The sequence below is a fragment of the Solea senegalensis genome, linkage group LG10 (assembly GCF_019176455.1).
Source record: "Solea senegalensis isolate Sse05_10M linkage group LG10, IFAPA_SoseM_1, whole genome shotgun sequence".
Taxonomy (NCBI): domain Eukaryota; kingdom Metazoa; phylum Chordata; class Actinopteri; order Pleuronectiformes; family Soleidae; genus Solea; species Solea senegalensis.
In genome coordinates this window covers 11639638-11660479 of record NC_058030.1, presented here as the reverse complement: position 1 = coordinate 11660479, position 20842 = coordinate 11639638, and the positions used below count along the sequence as shown (strand labels likewise).

The following is a 20842-nucleotide window of genomic DNA, read 5'->3' as shown; positions in this document are numbered from 1 at the left end:
ATTGTGATCTGAGCTCACAATCAAGCTAATATTCATTTATTACGAGACAAGAGGCAGCGAAGTTCAGTGACAGGTTTTTAATAACAATGTCGAGCAGCCTTCACACAGCACCAACAGGAGAACAGTGGAATTACATTCGTCTGGTTAATACCTGTGTCCATTCTGCCTCAGGTCCTCTGGGACCAGCTGTACAGTACTTGAACATGGAGTCATCGCGAGATGATTATAATGAGTGCATTTTTTTACAGGATCATTTTCAGACATTGCAAATCAATAAGCACATATTAAGTCAGTCGTAAAATCTGTATGATATCTACACACAGTACAGTAAAGTCATGCAGAAGTTCAAGGTCATATGGGTGAGAGAAGCTTTGGAGAAGATGTGTGACAGGAAAACAGAATGTGCTTATCTATAAAGTCAAACAATCAAATCAATTCCAACAACTGAACTAAAACACTTTGAGGCTAAAATAACATAAAAGTACACACTCATAGCAGCAAGGCGCCGTTAGGAATATAATCACCAGTTATATATATGTGCTATTCATATTTATTCATTATTATTATTATCATTATTATTATTATTTACCATTCCAGGTGAATAAAAAGTAAATACTCAAGTAAATTCTACTAGCGTACATTTTTTTGTCACTGTAAGACCAATCACAAGGTAAGTGACTGGTCTGTGTTTGTAAAATAGAACATGCATTTACAGGATAAAGTTATGCTTCAAGTTGGCCCTAATGCACAAATATTACAACTAAATAATTAATACAATTACGGAGTTGACCAGCTGCTGTGTTTTTATTATTACAACTGATAAATGTCTGATTCACCCTGATTAGTTTATAAAATGTTACTTCTTCACATTCTGATATTGTAGTTTTACACTTGAGCAGCACAAACCTTGTTTGAGTAAAACATAATGCCAGCGATTTACATTGTATAGTATATTGTTCTTCGTGAATGTTTTAAATGACAGCAAATGGTCAAGAGGTGCTCACTAAAACAAGCAAAGTGAATGGTTACTGTAGATTGTTACAGTATTCTGCTTTACAAAAATTAAAGCTCAGGGGAATATAGTAATAATAACATATAGCCTAGCTAGCTTTTCCATCAATTTCTAGCATTTTCGCAGAGCTAAGCTACCTTCTTACTCACTGTGCAGACAGGAACATGGTATTGATCTTGTCATCTAACTTTAGAAACTGAAATGAATATGGGAATAGCCCCAAAATGTCAAACTATTCCTTTAGATGCATTTACACATGAGGCTGATAGTGTATCGTCATATATGTGTGCATTCACATCAGCAATGATGGCACACTAATCATGATAGCTATACATAATTAGAAGAAAGACAGCATTTCCATGCGAGGTAAAAGTGGTTTGTGTTGGACCTACAGTTTAGAGGACTTAACAGAGAGTCCATTATACATGTCGACCTTCAGCCTTGCCCAGTCTTCCATTTTCTGGATGGAGCTTTTCTCCCTGGAGAGGATGCGAGTCACCTTTTTAAGCTTCTCTTCATTCCTCTCAAGGTAGCGGACGCCCTCGGCCTGCAGCAGGTTGAGCTTCTCATGGCGGCTTTCGTCCATAGAAACATCTTCGCTCACGTAAGGGTTGAAGCGGAAATAAGTGTTGGGAGGGAGGAAGGTGTCGAGCATGGTGTGAACCTCTGGAGGAAGCAAGAGAGTTCAGAGTGAGGCAGAGAATACAAAATCATGATTGAAGACAATGTCAAGACTTGAATATGTACAAACATATCACATATTGTGTTAGGGGAGAATAGGGCAAAGCTTGTCTGTCAACACAGTGACAGCCTTACATGTGTTCCAGAGTCAGAGCTTCAGGCTGAAAGTGAGAGGTAATAACAAGTGAAAATGTCATGGTTTGTTCGTCACGGCTCTTTTCATCTGACAGATTTAAAACATACAACAGAGAAATGCAAACAAAGAGGCAGCTGGTAACAATATTAGGGTAAATATGGGGTGACTGATTTTCAGCATGTGTTCCCACAGTGGTTCAACAGTGCAGGACTCCTAAAAACATATTACCAAGCATGCAGAGGGGTTTTATTGGAGAAAAATCTCTAAATTAATGAGTTTGACTAAATTACAATGATATTAATTCAAATGAAATTAATTTTAATACTTAATACCAAGCTATTAAAGTGGTGTTTGGTTGCTTGCCCTGGTTTAAAGACAGTTCAATTGATAATCAGGCATCTTTTGTTGCCCCTGTAATTTAAGCAAGTCATGGAAAATGGCAAAAGGTGCAAAGGTGAGTGATAAACTGCCCAAAGTAAAGACTGAAAATGTAAACTGAATAGAAGAGAGGCAGTTGGTCACAAAGACTCAGCACAGCAAACTGTTACTACACTCACTGATGCATTATTCAGTCCTGTGTGCTGTAGAGGTACAACTGTGTAAGGATACCTAAGAAGTGAACACCAGCTAAAAAAAAAAAAAAAGGCACAGACCCACAATTGACCAAAACATTAAGAAGGGAACTCATTTTGAAGTTCTGAGGCCAAATGTCTAGACACAGCAACAATGATGGTGATTTGTTTCTACAGTCCCCTCCAGAAGTACTGGAACACTAAAGCCATTCCCTTTATTTTTTGCTGTACAATGAAAACAGTTAAGTTAAGACCAAGAGTAGACAATCAATGTAATGTAATGACACACCTGGGTGACAAAATAATAAATAATAAAGGAATTCACTGCCTTACTCTTCCAATACTTATGGCGGGACTGTGCTTTGTTAAAGTCTCACTAACACAAGACAAGTTGTAGAGAGTTTGAGCTGCAGCTGCAATCAGCTTTTTGTCTGTTTTTTTTATTCTTGAGTTAAGAAGGTCATGAAATTCCCTTGGTGAATAATAAACACCTTCTGATTCGCCTTATTTAGTTTCCCCCTGAATTATAGCTGAGTTTGTTGAGCTTAGCGAGGGGCAAAGGGCCGCAAAGCCTGGTCAAATTCACAGAAGCTTTTCGAATGTGTGTACACATTGTTGGGTTTAAGAAATGTGCAGCAGCCGTCGCTTTCTTTGCCTGTATGTGGAGATACCGTACATCTACAACCGCTGCTCTTGCTTTCCTTTTCTGCAGATGGTGATATGACAAAACACTGAACAAGACAAACAGCTACACATTTTAGAGAACCTAATTTGAGGGCAGCCATACATGACTGAGTTGACACCAAAGTTAAAAGCTTGTTTCACACCATTACAACTGCAGTTTAAATCTAAAGCCCCATAAGATCTGTCTTATCTGTCCATAACAACAAAACAAGCTCCACTAATACAGACTAAAACAAAGGAAGAGGATGGGGCAGGGATGGGGGATTTAAAAAAAAAAAAAGAGGAGAAAATCTGCAACAAACATGCTCGCTAATCTGCTGTTTCTAAATAACATAGTTCTCTGAAAAGCCTGAGAGAGCTTAATCCCGAACACAGGAGGAGCAAGTACAGAAGAGCATCTAGGTCACAGCAGCGGCAACACAGCACAGCAGACGTGTCTGTGTCCAGAGGTGATAAAGACACAAATGTGGAAGCCACAATGGGATGTATCCAGAACAAAGGCTGAGTGTATTTCAGTATTTCTGCACTAATGTACAAATTCAATCCCTTTCAAATGATCCAGTCTTCAAGACCCCAATCAGACCTGATATTAACATGATCCGATCACAGCCAGATTGTGGTAAGAATGACTCTTGACACCTGGCATTGAAATGCATCCTGGACGTGTGATCCTGTGATCACATATCATCAGATCCATTTATTTAAATATATACTGACATCATGACTGTTTGGGAAAATAAAATTATGTTTTTAAAGAGTCTGACTGTTAAAAAAGAATCATACAGGAATCAGAGTTAATATTGTGGTGGTGGCTGGAAATAAATGATAATTATCGTAAAAAAAGTTATGTGAAACTACCGCTGCGGGGGGATTGCGTTCATGCAGCTCCAAAATGTAGACAAAAAGCTTCCTCAAACAAACAGCGTCTGTATGTGGTTTCTGTGATCAGATCTGAGGATGCATTAAGGAAACTTAATGCATGCCTATTCAAACTTGTACTTGGTGCTATCTGGCTGTGATTGGCTGGCAGAGGGTGGATGTTAGTTCCAAGTCTGAAAGGGGTCTAATTGTTGACTGTAAATAAAGATGGATGATGTGTCGACACTTCCACAAAAAACAAGTGCAAAAACCTCTATTTTATAGCATCAAATATGTAACTCAACCCAATCAGAAACACTAAGAGAACTACCTAAAATGACAGAAAACTCCTTTAGGAAAAGTTTATTTGATATGTACTTTGATCAGCAAAACAACATATTATAATATAATTTTGAAAGAATGTCTATTCTATTTCCTATTTTCATGTGGCAGACAATAAAGATGCAGTTAGGTCAAACACGTGTACAGTTTTCAGTCTGGTCAACTTCTGTCACTTACCCTCGGTGTCTGTGGCGCTGCTGATGACGTTGGTGAGTTTTGCTTTGAGACTTGTGTAGGTGGAGCTGTTCTTGCCAAGGTTTTCAAAGCGACCGGTGCCGAGTGAGACCACACACTCCAAGGGCACGTTAGGCCACAAACAATTACACTCATGGATGGCCAGCGCAGTGGGGTTGTTAATCAGCAGTCCACCATCCTGTGCACAAAACAGAGGAAGTGCTATGTCAGAAACTCCATTTACAGGCTTTCAATGCTGTTATAAGCCAAGACCACAGTTCTGGTGAAACCATGTAAGTGGGATTTGAAACCTAAAACTATTCATGGATTTTAACACTTGATAGATTAATTTTTTAAAGCATCCAAAGAAACAAAAAGAAGGAACCAATTTAGGATTCCAGAGCAGCTTGTACAGAGCTAAATGCTTTTTTCTTTTGTTTTTTTTATTTCTCTCACAGTTTCAGTCATAAGGTCTTTGATTTCGAACAAACCACCCAGGAGTGCTTTTGCTTTGGATCCATAGTCTACCCAAGGCGATGGGGGCAGTAACTGTTGAGGCTGTGGGGAGTGTTGAATAGACATGAGGCTGAGGGGCCGCGGGGCTGCGAGCTGGCAGCAGGATCAAACACACAGGGGCCAGCGCTCATTAAAGAGGCCAGGCTGGGGGGGTGGGAGTTGCAAGGCCCCAAGGGTCCTGGGACACTCCAGTGGGAAGTGTGCTTGTTTATGTGACTGTGTGTGTGTGTGTGTGTGTGTGTGTGTGTGTGAGCACATGTTTGATAGAAAGCTCATGCCTGCTTGGTGTCTGCATACAATATTGTGGGTATGCCTTTCTGGCAGCATATGTCACATGGCTTCATATACATTAATGCTTGGGGGGGAGGGGAGGGAGGGACTCATCTTCGCAGTGCACAGCAGCGTTGCAGCCTAATGACTATTCGATACAAATGTCTGAGAGCACATGGAGAATATGACGGCTGCCTACAAAGGCAAAGGTCTGCTAATCATCCAGGAAAGTAGGCTGAAATATTACATCATCAATCCAAAGGCCAGGCAAATGAAATGGCAGAGGAAATTTACTATCGCAGTCAGACTGGCGGCACTGTATCAAATAACAGATCCCATTATGGCAGGTGATTTGCAAATGACTGGTCTCTTTTTCCTATAGCAGTTCTCCAGGAAAACAGTGGCTGCGTTTAAATATTCATTTTTACTTTGTAGAGGGGAATAACGCATTGGAGTAGAGCTGCAACAACTCAGTGATTAATCAATCAACTTGAAGAAGAAATCTGCAACTATTTCAATAATTCATGAACCATTAAATTGTTGGTTGAACGGGACTTTTGAAAATGAGCAGCATGGGAATTTTTTAATGTCATTTCCAAATTAATCAATCACAAAAATGGTTCTAAGTTACAGCCTTGTATTGGACACGTGGACATTTTGATCCGAGGATTCAACTACAGTAGCAAAGTTAATATAGCTAATTCAGAGGAGTAAACAACAGTGTATAGCAAATGGTGTGTCGATCCATTTAGTAGATAAACAGTACATTGTTATAGGTATAAAGATTTGTATAAAACACTTAAACTCATATGTTTAGTGAATAAGAGCTTTAAGCCTGAACCTTCACTCACTAAACTATTTGTGGTTTCATTTTCTGAACTTAGTGGAAGTTATGAGTTCTTTGTGCTGATAGCTGGGGGCAAGTTTCACAGGCACAGTGACTGGTCTTGCACATAGAGCCAAAGCATGAAACATTAGAGGCCGACTGCACAATGCTCCTGTGAGCTGGGAGCTGAATACTATAACTTGTCTCCATCTCTGTGCACCTGCTTGGGCAATTCAGAGATGGTAGTTAAAGTTGCACCCTTGGAGAAAAGCCGTTTTTTTGGCAGTGGGGAAGATTTGTGGCGCCGCTGGACGACTGGTAGGATTTCTTTGTGTGTGGCAGTGAGAAGTTTTTGGGGAATTAATTATTTAGGAGCTACTATACTGTAAATTGTATCCATCATTTTTTCCCCACAACTGTCAAGACACATAACAAGCCTCCTTGACAGAGGAAGTAGCATTCTCAAAATACAGCGAGGACAGTTTGACAGATGCTGAAGCTGCAGTTGTGAAGCCTGGACTCTTTAAAGCCAATTTTCTGTGAAATATAAACTTTTAGTCCACTGACATGGACGAAGACGTACAGTACTGTGCAAAAGAATTAGGCCATCATTAGATCTGGCATAAAGTGTCAAGTATTTACTGTCACCTAGAAAAAATAGCACAACCATGGCTCTTAAAACTGGAGTGGAAGCCTAATTAATGTTCCTGGTAAAACCTGTGTTTGTCCTACTAGTCCATGTCGAAAAATATCTGCTGTGATGTCGGGTTTATTCAAAACATGCTTGAGCATGACATACCAAGACCAACTTTCAGTCACATCAGTCCAATCCAAATGTCAATGCCAGTGTTTGAACTAAAAACAACAAAGCTGGGTTTTTGCACAGGACTGTAAGTTACAAACAAGAATCTACAAATGACCAATCTCAAGTAGTCTGTTAAATACTCAGCATGATGCGGAGGAAAGATCACTTCAATTAAGGATTTGTTGTACTTGTATTCATGATCTCACATTAAAAGAAACAGCCACGTGTCAATTTATTAATGACCTGAACTGAATTTTGAATGAAAAGCTTAACAATTTCCTCTGACAACATTTCATGATTCAAACCCAATTGACCCAGAGGATCAGAGCCTGTTAGGCCTTGCCTTTTCCATTTAGGGTCTAATGGCTGATTGACCAACGAGGTTCATATTTTTCCTCTTTGCAAACAAAGCAGGTTCTCAACTAATTAGGGCATCTAAGCCTAAGGGACCATGTTTCACATCTTCAGATGGCCAATTAAACCGAAACATGGCTTTAAAATGTACAAGTTCTTATGACGTATTCTGAAATAAAATACTCCATCATATACGCCGTGATAAAAGAAAAAGAAAAAAAAATGAAGATATGCACAATTTATACATCGCTGACACTGCAATTGTCATTAACTTCTGGGAGCTTATCTTCATTGTGCCAGTTTAGGCTGTCATAGGGGGGAGTTCTGATTTGAATAGGAAAGAGGTACTATCGTCATGATCAGTGAAAGTCATTTCACGCCCCAGTGTATGTCAGCTTCCATTAGCTGGGACAACAAACTTCATCCTCTGCATTCAGCCTGTGTGTCTCTGTAACTCTCTCTTTCTATGTCTAACCAATCGGTACAAGCCTCAGTGCTGCCTTGTGCGAGTGCCATTATGAGCAGCCAAAATACAGCACTTGCTTAAATCTAAATGAGGCATGCTTTCAAGATACATCTGCTGTAGCTTTCACATCGGCCCCAATGAGCAGCTGTAGTCATTACGATTTCTTCTTTGACTCTTTTGACAGGGCTGGACTGAGGGGCACTGAGCTCTGTCATAATTTATTATGAGGCTCTGCCAACGAGAGCCGCTTCCCCCAAATGATTAATTAGGTAAGCATTACATAAATCACAGACATCTGACTATGCCTGTCACAATCACCACTCTATTTTTTCCAGAGATGGTCACTCAATCAGTGAAGTGCATAATTAGGCCAAACTCTAGTGAATTCTCAATACATGAAACACAAGACAGCTTCTTTTATGTGCAAAATGCAGGAATTGACTCAGTGAGGAAAATTAATTGCACAAAACGCTTCCAATTCACAAAAAGGTTGAAACTGTTGCCAGCACAGATAAGACAGAGAATGTGAGTGTGGTGGGGTGTCACTCTTAAGTGGCGTCCAGGTCAAGTCAGAGGTCTTCATGCCTTATTATGTGATTACATCGACCACTTCTTCTCTTTGCCTCTCTTTCTTCGTAAAACCCCACAGGTCACATAGGGAGTTAAGCCATCTTCCCAGGCTGTCAACAGAGGATGCATCCATGTGTGCAAGTGCCTACGTTGCCCCAGGCAGGAAAAGATCTATTGCACACACACACAGTTACCTTCTCACACATACAACCTACATACATATGGTACATTCATGACCACACACATGTTCCAGCAGTGCTGATACAATGAGTCACCTCTTCCAGCTGCAGCCATTCAGGTTGAACTGTGACAAATGTGGCTGCAGAAAACCCTGCATATTTTCTCTGACTAGAATTTTCTTCTGTTTTAAATGACAGGCATTGTGTGTTAATACTATTATTGCAGTTTAAACTTATGTTCTTAGTGGACTATAATTGTCATGTTATTATTTTATTAGTATGCATATTTAGGCTTATTATTTATTATTTAACTCTGTCTATCATAAGAAGTCATCTATTGGACATTTTAAAGTTAATTTCTATGCTGTGCTGCTCTAGCCAGGGAATCTAATCAGGAGCCACTGCAGAGAGAGTGGTATTAAGTGTGGTGCATTCACTGTGGGCAGAAAAGGGTGGTAGAGACAAAATGAAGATTCAGAAAAGCTTTCACGTGAGAGAGTTTGGTGTGGATCCACCAAAAACACAAGCAGGGGCCCCTGTGCAGTTACTGTAAATGTTTTCACATCTGTTCAAAACAAAAAAATCCACAGAAAACAGGTACGCTACCAGAATTCATATATTCGAGTGTATACTCAAGTGACAAAGTGCTTGAGTCTGTTTATGAAGAGGAAGCTGTCAGCAGCAGGGCTCAAAAGTCTGAGCTCCATCCTCCAACAGCCACTGGGCTGAGCTCTCAGGGCTTAACTCCAGAAGAGAGAGCTGGGATGAAGAAGTGGGTAAAAGCTGAGCTTTATCTTCTCTGCATGTCTACTCTCTGGATCCTCCACCTCTCACTTCTCTGCTGTGGTGCCGAGTTTGTAAGTTATGACCAGCAACTTCACCTAAAGTGCCCTTTACATTGGGGAAAAGGATAAGAGGAAAATAGAAAGTTGAGAAGCTTATGCTTTCCTGTACTTCACTTTTAAAATGGTGTTTCATTATGTGATACTCCAAGGATTCTTCCTCTTGTAGCCACATTTAAGGACTTCTTAGATACATGTATGACTCATTCCATCAGCCATTCATTAGTGACAAATAAGTATGGGACTCCTGATGTTACCTCCTCCATTTCTGGCTGTGATAAATGTTTCTGGTGAGCATCATGGGGCTCTCAAGAGCTTGCACTGGGGTGGTTGCACATTGATCCAATACATCCCATTAAATGTTGGCAGAGGTGGGCACAAAACATGCCCCCACTCTTCTCCAACATCTCAAGACACCATGGCAACTAGGCTGAAAAGATTGGGCCCTCCTCACCATTCCACGCATGCCCTGACAACCAGTGTGAAATGCCTTTAGTCTTTACTTCTGTGTTCATTAGAGTAGAGATAACTGCAAGAGTCTAAATGTGGAACATGTGCCTCCTCTCTCCCTTCACCCCCCTCCCTCTTTTGCTCTTGTTCTCCCCTCACTGAGGCATCCCCTCCATGGCTACGGTTGCGAGTGTGAGGCTTTGATAATACCATGGCTGCTCAGCTTCAAAGGTCTTACTCCAAGTTACAATTTCCCCAGTGTGCTCAATCTGAATCTAAAGTTCTGTGTCCGTCAGATAGACGTCTGCTGCAGCCTGTAGAATCACAGAAATATCAATGAACAATCACAACTGTCTTGAAATCCTGCTTGAAAATTCAAGCCTTCGTTCAGCACATGGCATGGCGACTCTCATGCGCTCGCAACACAAAGGAGTGATTGATTGTGGCTGAAATGAAACAGAAAACTGTGGGCGTTTGTGGAAAACAGCGAGATGACTCGCTCTTTAGGGAATCCTAACATCACACAGACAGCATGTTATGCTCACGAACGGCTTCAAATAGCCAGTGAATATAGTCATTTGGTTGGGTGGCACTTCTATTCAAACTAGTCAGAGGTTCACAATGCGAGTGACGTGGTTGTGACCTGAATGAAGCTGGATAATAAAAGGAAATCACTGTACCGTAACACGTGCTTGGACTTCATACTATATTCCTTCATCCAATTATATTTTAATGTTTAAAAACGAATTGAATATATCTTATAGAAGTATATACTGTACATCGTGACTTGCATTCCTTTTTGTCGTGTCTAGTTTGTACAGTTTTTAATAGATGAAAAGATACCGATATAGAAATATTGAACCTGACAGGTTTTGTCAACACTTGAATCATCTAAACTTTTCACCTTTCTCTGACTGAATTTCCATGGTTTTGGAATGTTACAGAAAATTTGAAATCATGGAGAAGAAGAAGAAGTTGGAAGAAGCTAGAAAATAATTGAGGCAGTTCAAGCCCAAGGAGAATAGAACAAAACAAGTGCTGGCAAAGTGAAATCCGTCTCAAAAACAAAAGGGTGCAAAAATGGAACAAATGAGCTCAAGTTCAAATCGCACAGAAAATATGAGGCTATTTTACATTTGAAAGTTTCTTCTGAAAGAAGGTAAAATAACGACACACCAGTAACGGATTTCATGTCAAATGTATTAAATATATTTAACGCATTGTTATTAAACTAGTGATGGCGCCTCATCTCGCAGTATGAGGCTTTCAGCCGATGCAGTAGCAACTAGTAATTAGATTGTCTGTCTTTTCCATCCAACAAGGAAGATGTAGCAGTCTTACAGTGATGTGTACAGCTGTGTGACGAGGGAGGTGCTTCACTGGGATAATTTATTCATCTCGGATAAGGACAAGGCCTGCTCAACAGCAGACTGGGGAAATCTCCCACCACAGGTGTGTTTTTTTTCCCCATCAGCCAGTCTCTTTCATTCTCTCCTCCTGCACTTCCCCGATTCACCTACACCACTAACACAACATCCAATTAATTAAGCTTGTCAACATGGGACATTTACTTTGATGCAAACACTTGCATTTGTGCCACATGTTGACTTTGACAGTCTCTATGGCACATCTGTGATTTGAATATCAATTCAAGGAGATTCTGAGATGTGGAAGCAAACGTTTGTGAAACATCATGATCATTTGAGAAAACCAGCATGATAATGTTGTGGTCCCTATGCCGACGTGTAACTACTCTTTAGGAGGTAAATAACATCTAGATGCTTGTTTTTCAAAAACATATGTGGTATCTTGTGGTATCTGTCTCCCCTGCTCTCTGACCAAGCCCCTGCATAAAAGGTAAAGAGCAGACATACATATTGATTCATCGTAAAATGGTAGAGTGGACTGCCGGTTTGTTATGCTACTGCTGCTAATGCATACCCGTTCAGTGGTGATTTAAGTGCGTCTCACAGTGACTCTACTAACTCCTTTCAAAATGTAAGTGACTGGAAATAAACACTCACAGGAAAGAAATTGAGATCCTTCCTCTCTCCTCTTTGCTGTGCAAGGGATTTTTCTCATTAGGCTTCACAAAATCCTTCAGACTCTCCAGCATTGACAGCCTGTGCCACATTTAAATCCAGCAGACCAACAATAAGCCCCTGTATTTCTCTTGCAGAGGAGAGCAGAGCTGTGTGAATGTGAAGCAGGGTGTGGGAGCTTGAAACAATTAACTTAACAGTTTGAAATGTTGAAATAATAATGTAAGGACCAGAGCAGCTTTGCAGACATGCATGTTTCTTGTTTCTTGTTGTCGTAAAGTGAATGTACACACACAAACACTAACAAGACTTGACTATTTACTTGGTAACTTCAAACATGACTGGGTAGAAAAACCAAAATCACCCACATCTTGGTCACCAGATCTGTTTCTCTATCAAGGCTCAACTTTCTGTTGAATACTGACCAACATTTACTGATGTGCCAGATCTTCTTAATAACAAGATCAATCAGTTTTGAGGGAAGCAAAGGAAAACAGCCCGCAGGACTACATTCACATTTTGTAAAGGTGTCTTTGTTTTGTAATGGGGGTGATCTGAGCACATGTAATCCACTACTGTGGGTCATATCACTTTACCTTTTCTGTGGCAAATACTAGCTGGTACTATTTCAGATTTGGACTGTACCATTTAATTCTCAAGCATATCAAGTTTAAATCCACCAGCACCACTACACTCTTTTCTTTACAGACTAACCTGATGGAGATCATTCCCCAAGGTGAACTCTTGAAAGTAGCCAGGGGCTGCTGACGTGGCTCGGATTGCCTGCCAAAGTTGGTGTTGGCAGCCTCCCAAGTAGTGTGAGCGAACCCCAGGTAGCAGGTTGTAGTTTCTGAACACATATGCCCTCAGAGGAGTGCCCCGATTTACAACGGTGCTCACCGCTGCCACCTACAGATACAGGAAAGTAATGTAGCGCAAGAGACAGTCATTTACATCCAAACAAATCTAAAATGCAATAACAATATCCAAACTGGCATAGTGACAGATCAGTGGAATATAAATCTCTGAGTCTCAGGGGAGTCTGCTGAGATATGAAATTCAATGTACTTCTTTAGCTCCGCTGCCTTTTCCTTTCATGTATCTTGCAGAAAAATTCAAGACTGACATCAAGAAAATAGCTTAAAAAAAAGAGAGTAAGATCGCTGTAAACAGGGTGAGGCAAAGGCCGACTGGTCAGTGCCACAGCAGATGGAGAAATAAGTCTGACCATCTTCCAAACTCACCTTGGGGCATTCAGGGTTTCTTGAAGTCTCCACCAGCAAGTGAGAACCCATTTTCTCTCTGTGAAAGGGAAGACAGAATGATGCTTTTTTTCCAGGATTGGTGAATTTTGGCTAGTAATCAGGAAATACAGTAAACATCTTGTGTACCAATTATTGCATTCCCTTTATGATCAGCATAATTATTTCAAAGGACCACTTTACTAGACTAATTTTACTAGTTTTAGGCTGCTTACATCAACATTGAACTTTGTGTAAACATTGTTTAACAGTGGTGGTTTTTGGTCTTTAATACGTTCATCCAAACTTCACAAAAGCAGCACTTGGTCAACAGTGATTTATGTTTATATACATATATATATGTGTGTGTGTGTAAATATTAAATTAGTGAAACTTGAAATGTTGAGTAATATCTGAACATCAGTGACCATCACTGGGTCTTCCATGATTCATTACTTCAGCACGGCAGTGTAGCACAGACTTAGCAAATGCATTGCTGGTTAAAAAGGTTTTAAGAAACAATGTTCAACTTTGACAATGGTCTATTCTATCCATCTAATACTGTATGCTAGTGTTTAGATTCATGGTACAAAAAGGACTGTAATAATGAATGAATTATTGCCTCTCTGGGAATAAGAAGGGCATTTAAAAATAATTGGCATCATGGGTTTGGAACTGCTTTACCACATTTTAATTTTACTCTAACAGGCTTAGACACCACCCCATCTCTGTCATTAATGATAAGAGGTTAACTGACTTGAGGAGCTTCTCCCAGGCTTCACTGTCATAGAAAGCATGGCTCCATCCCATCTTCACCGTGCCTACAATGACATTCTGCTTGAAAACATCTGAGCCCAGCTTTCGGTAGATGTCATCACACTCACTCAGCGGGATTTGGAACACACCTAACATGAAGCCTAGGATAGCACCTGAGGGAAAAACACACAAACACACTAAGTGAGGGACAAAGGGACAGTGACTGGAATGATACAAAATAAAAGTTCCTATGTGTGGTAACAAACAGGAAAATGGGTTGTATCTGTGTACAGGTAAGGTCATTGTTCTGATAAAGGTTTGAAATTGGTGCTGAAGCTAATTAATTAACATGTTTGCATTGTGTTTGGATGAGCCACTCATAAGCATAGCACAGGATTAACATGATTGTATCACTGTGGGCAAAATACTTCTCTTCTACTCTCTGTCCATGATTAAGGATCCCTGACAAGATTAACAAGGCACAACGGTGCAGTCAATGCAAATTTGGGGGCTACCTGAATAATGTGGCTGATCAAAATGGACAGATGTGACCCAGATGGGTTAAAATGTGTGTAGATAATTTGATCTCGCGGTGCAGTTACACTGTGCTTTGAAAATATTCAATCAATCTTAAAATAAAGCGTTTCCAACTGGTGATGATTAAGTCTGACAGGACTGATAGGAACTGAGGACAAACACAAGTTCCTGGTGGTAATTACAGTGCAGTGTGCTCTGAAAATAAAATGCTGTTTCTCAACCTGCTGTGAATTGAACTCAGAAAGGCAGCAGATGATATGACAGTGGTCCACAGCACCACCTTGTGGTAGATTTGTATAAATTAATCTATCAGCTGACAATTCCTCAAACCAATTGCAGAGAAATAATAATAACTGTATCAGTTTCCTGGGCCAGACTGTTTGAGGTGTTTGACATTCAAGGGGGAAAGTTGATAAAATGGAGGTCAAAATAAATACAAATGGATCAGTGTGTGATTAGTGCTGCCTTTCTACTCAGATAATCCACACATAGTGTACACATTCCACATATTTAGGAAAGGAGGACAACATACCTGTGCTGACACCACAAATATAATCAAACAGTTTGTAAATGGGTTTGCCGGTCAGGGCTTCCAGCTTCTGTAGAGTCTGAAGTGCCAGAATCCCCCTGAAAGTTTAAAGTAAGACACAGACATACAGACAGAGCTAGTAAATCATGGCATCACAACCACGACACCCTGTTTTAAAGCTACAAACGAGTGCAAGCTGATTGATTGAAGTATAACAAAGACATACGGGGCATTTATCCATTTACAGTTACAGTTTCTCAAAAGTCATGACCTTAAACCACTAATAGTAGAAGCAGTGCAATAATTTTTTAACAAATCCTGGCATGTCCTTGGCAGCAGTAGATGCCATTAACTTCCACTTTGAACAGAGGTGGCGTCAATAATCAACATCTTACAATAAAGAGAGGAAAAAGGAGAGCCAAGGTCGTACCTTAAACCTCCTCCATCTATGGAAAGGATCCTTATGCCGCGGCCCTTAACAGGTTTGTGGTAGCCCACCAGAGCGAGTGCTTCTCTGACTGCTCCCCTCAGGCCTGGATCACTGGCCTGCTTCAGACGCAGGAGGCAAGGGATAACTTTCTCCTGAAGAACACATAAACTCACCATGTCAGCCAGACGTGGCAAAGGAAATACACTGTCATTACACCACGATGGGGTCAAACTAGAACTGGCCAGTTAGGAAATAATGAAGCATTTACTCCAAGAATAAGATTTTAGAGCTAGTCTGGAAAGCAATTAGAAAATAATGGAAAGGAGAAGAGAGGAAAGGATATTTTATATTTGCAAGCTCACAGAGTTATCACATAATAATAATGTTGACAGCATCCAACACCAGACAGATTTGAACCCATATGTCCTAAAGTCACATATTCTTTTTAAAGAATTATAGTTATAAGAGAAAATGTAACAATTTAAGTTAATCATCAAGTAAGTTTTTAACATCACAACAACCAGGTGATGCAAAGATAGTTTAAAACCATTCCTTGGACAGATACAGTAGCTAACTTCATCCTACAGGAACACACAGAGCACAAAATGCTTCATGAATAGCATGTCAGTCCCACTGTCTCTTTTAAATTTGCTGGCCACTAGTTTTTGGAGAGTAATTGCTTCATTAATGTATTTCACCAAAGAATTTTGTAATCCAATGTGAAATAAAAAAATACACAGTACACCCTCATTAACATGTCAAAGCGTGTCTGTCTATAAAACATGATCAGACTGAATAATGTGACTGGAATTTATATGTGAGCAACAACCTTCTTTTCTTAGATCAAGACTGAAGTGAGTATGAAATACTGATAATGTCAGTCAACACAATGATGCTGCCATTCACAAAGCTTTCAATATTATAATTTCACTGTGTGATATGTTGAGCATTACCCTGTACCCTGATTTTTCATGGAGGCTTAACCTTTCCCACACTTGTATATGGCTTTGTTTGTATTATTTTAAATGGGTTAATAGTAAATGATTTCCAGACACCACCACAGATTAGACTGAGACATAAATGAGTACACAGTGTGCAACGTGTTGCTACAGCTGACAAAGTGACATCTAGGCTGGTGAAACAAATCCCCAGCACAAGCATAAGGCTGTTATCTACATTCGTCACATTCCACAGCCATTCAGTCCAAATATAACAGGTTGACGTACGTGTAGTAAAATGTAAACACTGTCTTTATACTACAAGCTTTAAACATGCGTAGTACTATCACATGCTTAACTGACAAAGATGTAAACTTTTGGAGCTTTTAACATCTAGCCTTCTGAGATTTCTCACCTTGACAGCAACAGCCCGAGTATCTGGAAACTCCAAGAGATGGTAGCTGAGGTCCTCCACCCTGCTGATGTAGACCCTTACATCTGATGCCCTCTGTAGGGCCTGGACCAGAGCCCGAGTCCGATTGTCCACACTCACCCTGGCAATGATCTGAGACCAAACATATACATCGTGTTATGTCTCACTGTCACACATCAGGAGGGACTCTAATTAAACTTTACAAGGTGTGGCTTATTAAAAAAACACCATTCACATTTCTGCGACACTGTGACTACTTGGAATGAAACGTTCAAAGGTGTGGTACACAAATACTTAGAGTAGCGAGTGGAGTAAGATATTTAGCTGCAATAGTGGGACTGACAGGAAGCTGTTGTTTAATCTCCCATAGAAAATGAAAAAACTAAATAACTTGTCAACAAAACCTGTCAAGCTGAAACAATCCAGTCAAGATAAGATAAATAAGATAGTCCCACAGTGGGGACATTTACATTGTCCCCACTGAGGGATATTAACAATATAACTAGAAAAAGTTAAAATAGAATGTAATCAGGTAATTTAACTACATGAATGTAAATATTTTGTGTAACATCTAATACTGTACTTAGATTACAAACTCCTAAGAAATTAATAATCTGTACTATAACTATAAATAATATTTTCATTCATAATATCACTTATAGTGTCAAAATTGTGCCTTTATATGTGCTGGTATACATAGTATGTAACAGATTAATGACAAAGTAGCCACGATTATTGTTACTGCAAAATACCGTCAATGAGGACAAACATAACAAAGTACCTGGAACTAGTTTTTGTCACAGCTGATGCAGTGATTTGCTTCTGAGTGGGTTATTTTTGAAAGCCAATTCCCAGAACTTGGGGATCATATCGGCATTACACATATAGAGTAGGAAGAGCTTTGGTCAGCTTGTGGCCTGCAGTCACCCAGCTATAGCATACCACAACAACTATCAGGTCTTTGCTCAAGCATACACACAGATCAGATTTCACGTTTACCTCCGCCAAGTGTTAAAATGTTTTTAGCAGCTCTAGTTTATGGCTGTGTCTACATTCACTCACTCCGCTTTATCCTCAACATAAGGGTTGTTGGGGTGCTGGAGCCAATCCCAGCTGACACAGGAAAGGCAAGGGTAGGCAGGGTTACACCCTGGACAGGTCACCAGTCCATCACAGGGTCAACACAGAGACAAACAACACTCTCACATTCACACCTATAGTCAATTTAGATTGTCCAATTAACCTTATCTGTAGGGGGGTTTTTTTGGACTGCAGGAGGAAGACACAAATGGGAGGACATGAAAACTGCACACAGAGAGTGACAATGCTAGCCTGCCCTCTGTCTACACTATAAACAAAAACATCTTCACAGAGCACACTATGATACTGACTTCTACTGCACATTTGTAACATACTGAAAGAAAAGGATACTAAATAAACATGTCTATGTCACAATCATAATCCGAAAGGAGAAATGATTTATAAATTAAACATTACTAAGTTGTCAACCTACCTTTTCCCTTTGAAGGAGAAGTTTTTTGGCTTTCTCCTCTGCTGCCTTCTGCACCACTGTAACTGTGGCCTCTACCTGTGTCACTGCTGCATCCACAATCTTTTCCTCCACTGTAGCAGATTTGGACTCTCCTGTCCTGAACTTGGGGACAAGGGGAGCAATGTAGCTTCCAACAAAGGCTTGCACAGTGGGAGATGAGTAGGAAAGGTAGTGTCCTAAACCTTTCTTAGAAGGAGGGGCAACTGGACCAGCAGCAGAGTCTCTTCTCACAGACATTGACCCTGGATCACTTCTTTGTTGGCCCTGAGAGGAAACAGGGGAACAGTCAACACTGTCCACGTTCTTGTCCTGAGTCTTTGTACTGCTGCCAAAGTATGAGTTGATATGATGGGCCAGGTAGTTGAAAGTTTCATCCAGGCTGACTGAAAAGGTGCTAGGATGGAAAAGTGCAGTAGTTTGTTTTGAAGTTGTGCTTTTCATGTTCTCACTGGTGCTTGATGAAGCTTTAAGCTCCTCTTCCCCCATGGAAGAGCTGGCTTTGACAGGAGGAACCACACGCTTAAGTTTTCTCTCCTTATATCCATGGCCAGTCAGAACCGCAGCTGTGGAGGTAGTGGCATCCAATGCAGCAGCAGAGGTAGGAGGAGAAGCAGTGACAGAAAGCACCGGCTTGGGTGCAGTAGATGTAGGAGAAGCAGCATTGCTAGGAGTATGTGCGATCACACTTTCCTCTGCATTTGGCTGTGGCTCAATGCTGACCTCAGCCTTAGTGAATTCCTTTGAAGAATTAGATTTTAGTCTGGTAATTTTGGAGAGAAGTTCTGTATGTGTCCCACTCACAGCTTTAGAAACTGTGTCCAGTGTGTTCCTGACCCGTGACATTTGTTGGCTCAGACCAGCAGACCAACGTGAAGCTGATGTGTTCAAATAAAAGGTGCTGGTGTGGAGATAGAGATGTTGCCGGGGTTGGTGAGCTTTAAAGTTCCATCCTTTACGACCGCTGTTCCAAAAGTGATGAAACCCCTTCCACCTGAGACAGCCAGCCTTGGAGCAAACACGGTGTTGTACATGAAGCCTACAGTGAGAGGTGGTACACAAGGTTGATTTGTGAGCATGCGTTTGCCACAGAAGAGCTCTGCTTATTTTCACCCAGGTATATGGAGTCCACCTATGACACATTGTTTTGAGTCATAAGAGTTCATGACATCCAGAGAAAGATTAGGAATACGGTCTCCCTTTTCACTAACCTGGTGATGAACAAAAAGTGGCATGTACATGGAAAAAGATAGAAAGGAAGAAAGACAACGATGAATATGACATGATATAAAAAGAAAAAAATCACAAACTGGTCCAACACTCTAAACAGACATTAATTATCCATTTTATTCACAAGTAAAACCGAAGTAATAACTGGTCAAAAATGGGAAGAAAACGAAACAGCGAATAACTAAAACTCACGCCAATCGATTTCAACATCAGCACTTAGCCGTTAGCTCAACATAGAATCAACACACCTAGCTGACTCGCTAGCTCAAATATAGGCCACTGGAAATAATATCATAAACCATACCCGTTTCCTTTAAGGTCTGTCACTGCCTCGCCATTGTTCGTGAAAGTCAACACAGACGTGTACAAACACACTGGAGTAAACAATCAACCGACAAGACACTTTTCAAGAACGACGTGACGACGTGAGTCAAAAGAAAAACAACGATCACGTGACGCGAAGTCCATTGTGCTCTGCAATTGGTTAGTGAAGCTTGGCCCATGGAATGGAGTCTGCTGATTGGTTTAAGAATTCTCCGTGTATTGTGCCCGCTGTTTTTCCTCATCCTCCTCCTTTCCTCCTCTTCCTCATCCTTCTTCTTCGATGCAGTTCAAAGTTGTACCACCATAAACTGCCTGTACTTCGAGTGCGCAATCCATTCAGTGTTGAAGTCATGGTTGAAGGTAATAGTGCATTGCAAAGCTCCTCACCAACACCAGGGGTCACTATCGGTCAACTATTCTGCATTACAATTATTCATGTCATAGCACTCCTTACCTCAGTATATGAAATAGTGATCTCACAGTGAAGAACATGCAGTTTTAGTCTGTTTTGATCTGGGTTGTCTTGGTTAATGTGGTAGTGTGTGTTATTATTAAAATGACGGTGGGTAAAAGGAAACATATTTAAAAATGTATACACAGCAGAAAAGGGGTTGAATGTAATGTACAAAGTGTTATGTGTTTGTGAATCATGTGAGTTGTTGTGCATGTCCAAGCCTCCCAAAATATGTTTTTTCCAAAGAAAAAAGGGCCCAACATGCACCACCACACTGCTGTAACGTTCATTGTGTGCATACACATGATAACAGTGCAGATGCAGTACTTGTCAAAGAGGACAACTATGATATAGTGGGAGTGCCTATGATTCCACTGAATGACCAGTAAATAGAAGGCTTTCCACATGATTATTTCTTCTTCTTTTTTTTTTTCATTATTTGGGTTGGTAAAAATTAATTGTCTCCTGGAACACTAAAATATTATTATTATTGTTGTTCCTAACATATATTGTGTCCAGCATGCAGTCAAGTGTATTATTTGGTCTGATTTGCACCATAGCAGTTCAATAACCCTGCCAAAACCGCCCCTTTCAGAACGCTCGGTTTTGTGCAAATGATACTTCAGAAGATGTGACAAAAGT

The 20842-nt window shown here is 40.4% G+C and overlaps 1 protein-coding gene across 2 annotated transcripts; it reads right to left on the bottom strand.

Moving 5' to 3' along the window:
- Positions 1-62: 62 nt before the first annotated feature.
- LOC122776025 (calcium-independent phospholipase A2-gamma-like) lies at positions 63-19884 on the bottom strand. Of its 2 annotated transcripts, none has more exons than XM_044036344.1 (10): positions 19727-19884; positions 18157-19403; positions 16626-16775; positions 15273-15424; positions 14846-14940; positions 13778-13949; positions 13024-13081; positions 12494-12688; positions 4463-4658; positions 63-1678 (listed from the first exon to the last, which is right to left on the bottom strand). In XM_044036344.1, the coding sequence occupies exons 2-10, from the start codon at positions 19333-19335 to the stop codon at positions 1401-1403; spliced, it is 2475 nt and encodes an 824-aa protein (XP_043892279.1). In that variant the 5' UTR covers positions 19336-19403; positions 19727-19884; the 3' UTR covers positions 63-1400. The 2 variants fall into 2 exon arrangements, with proteins under 2 accessions (XP_043892279.1, XP_043892280.1); XM_044036345.1 differs by having other exon boundaries at positions 18157-19231; positions 19727-19803.
- Between the last annotated feature and the right edge of the window lie 958 nt (positions 19885-20842).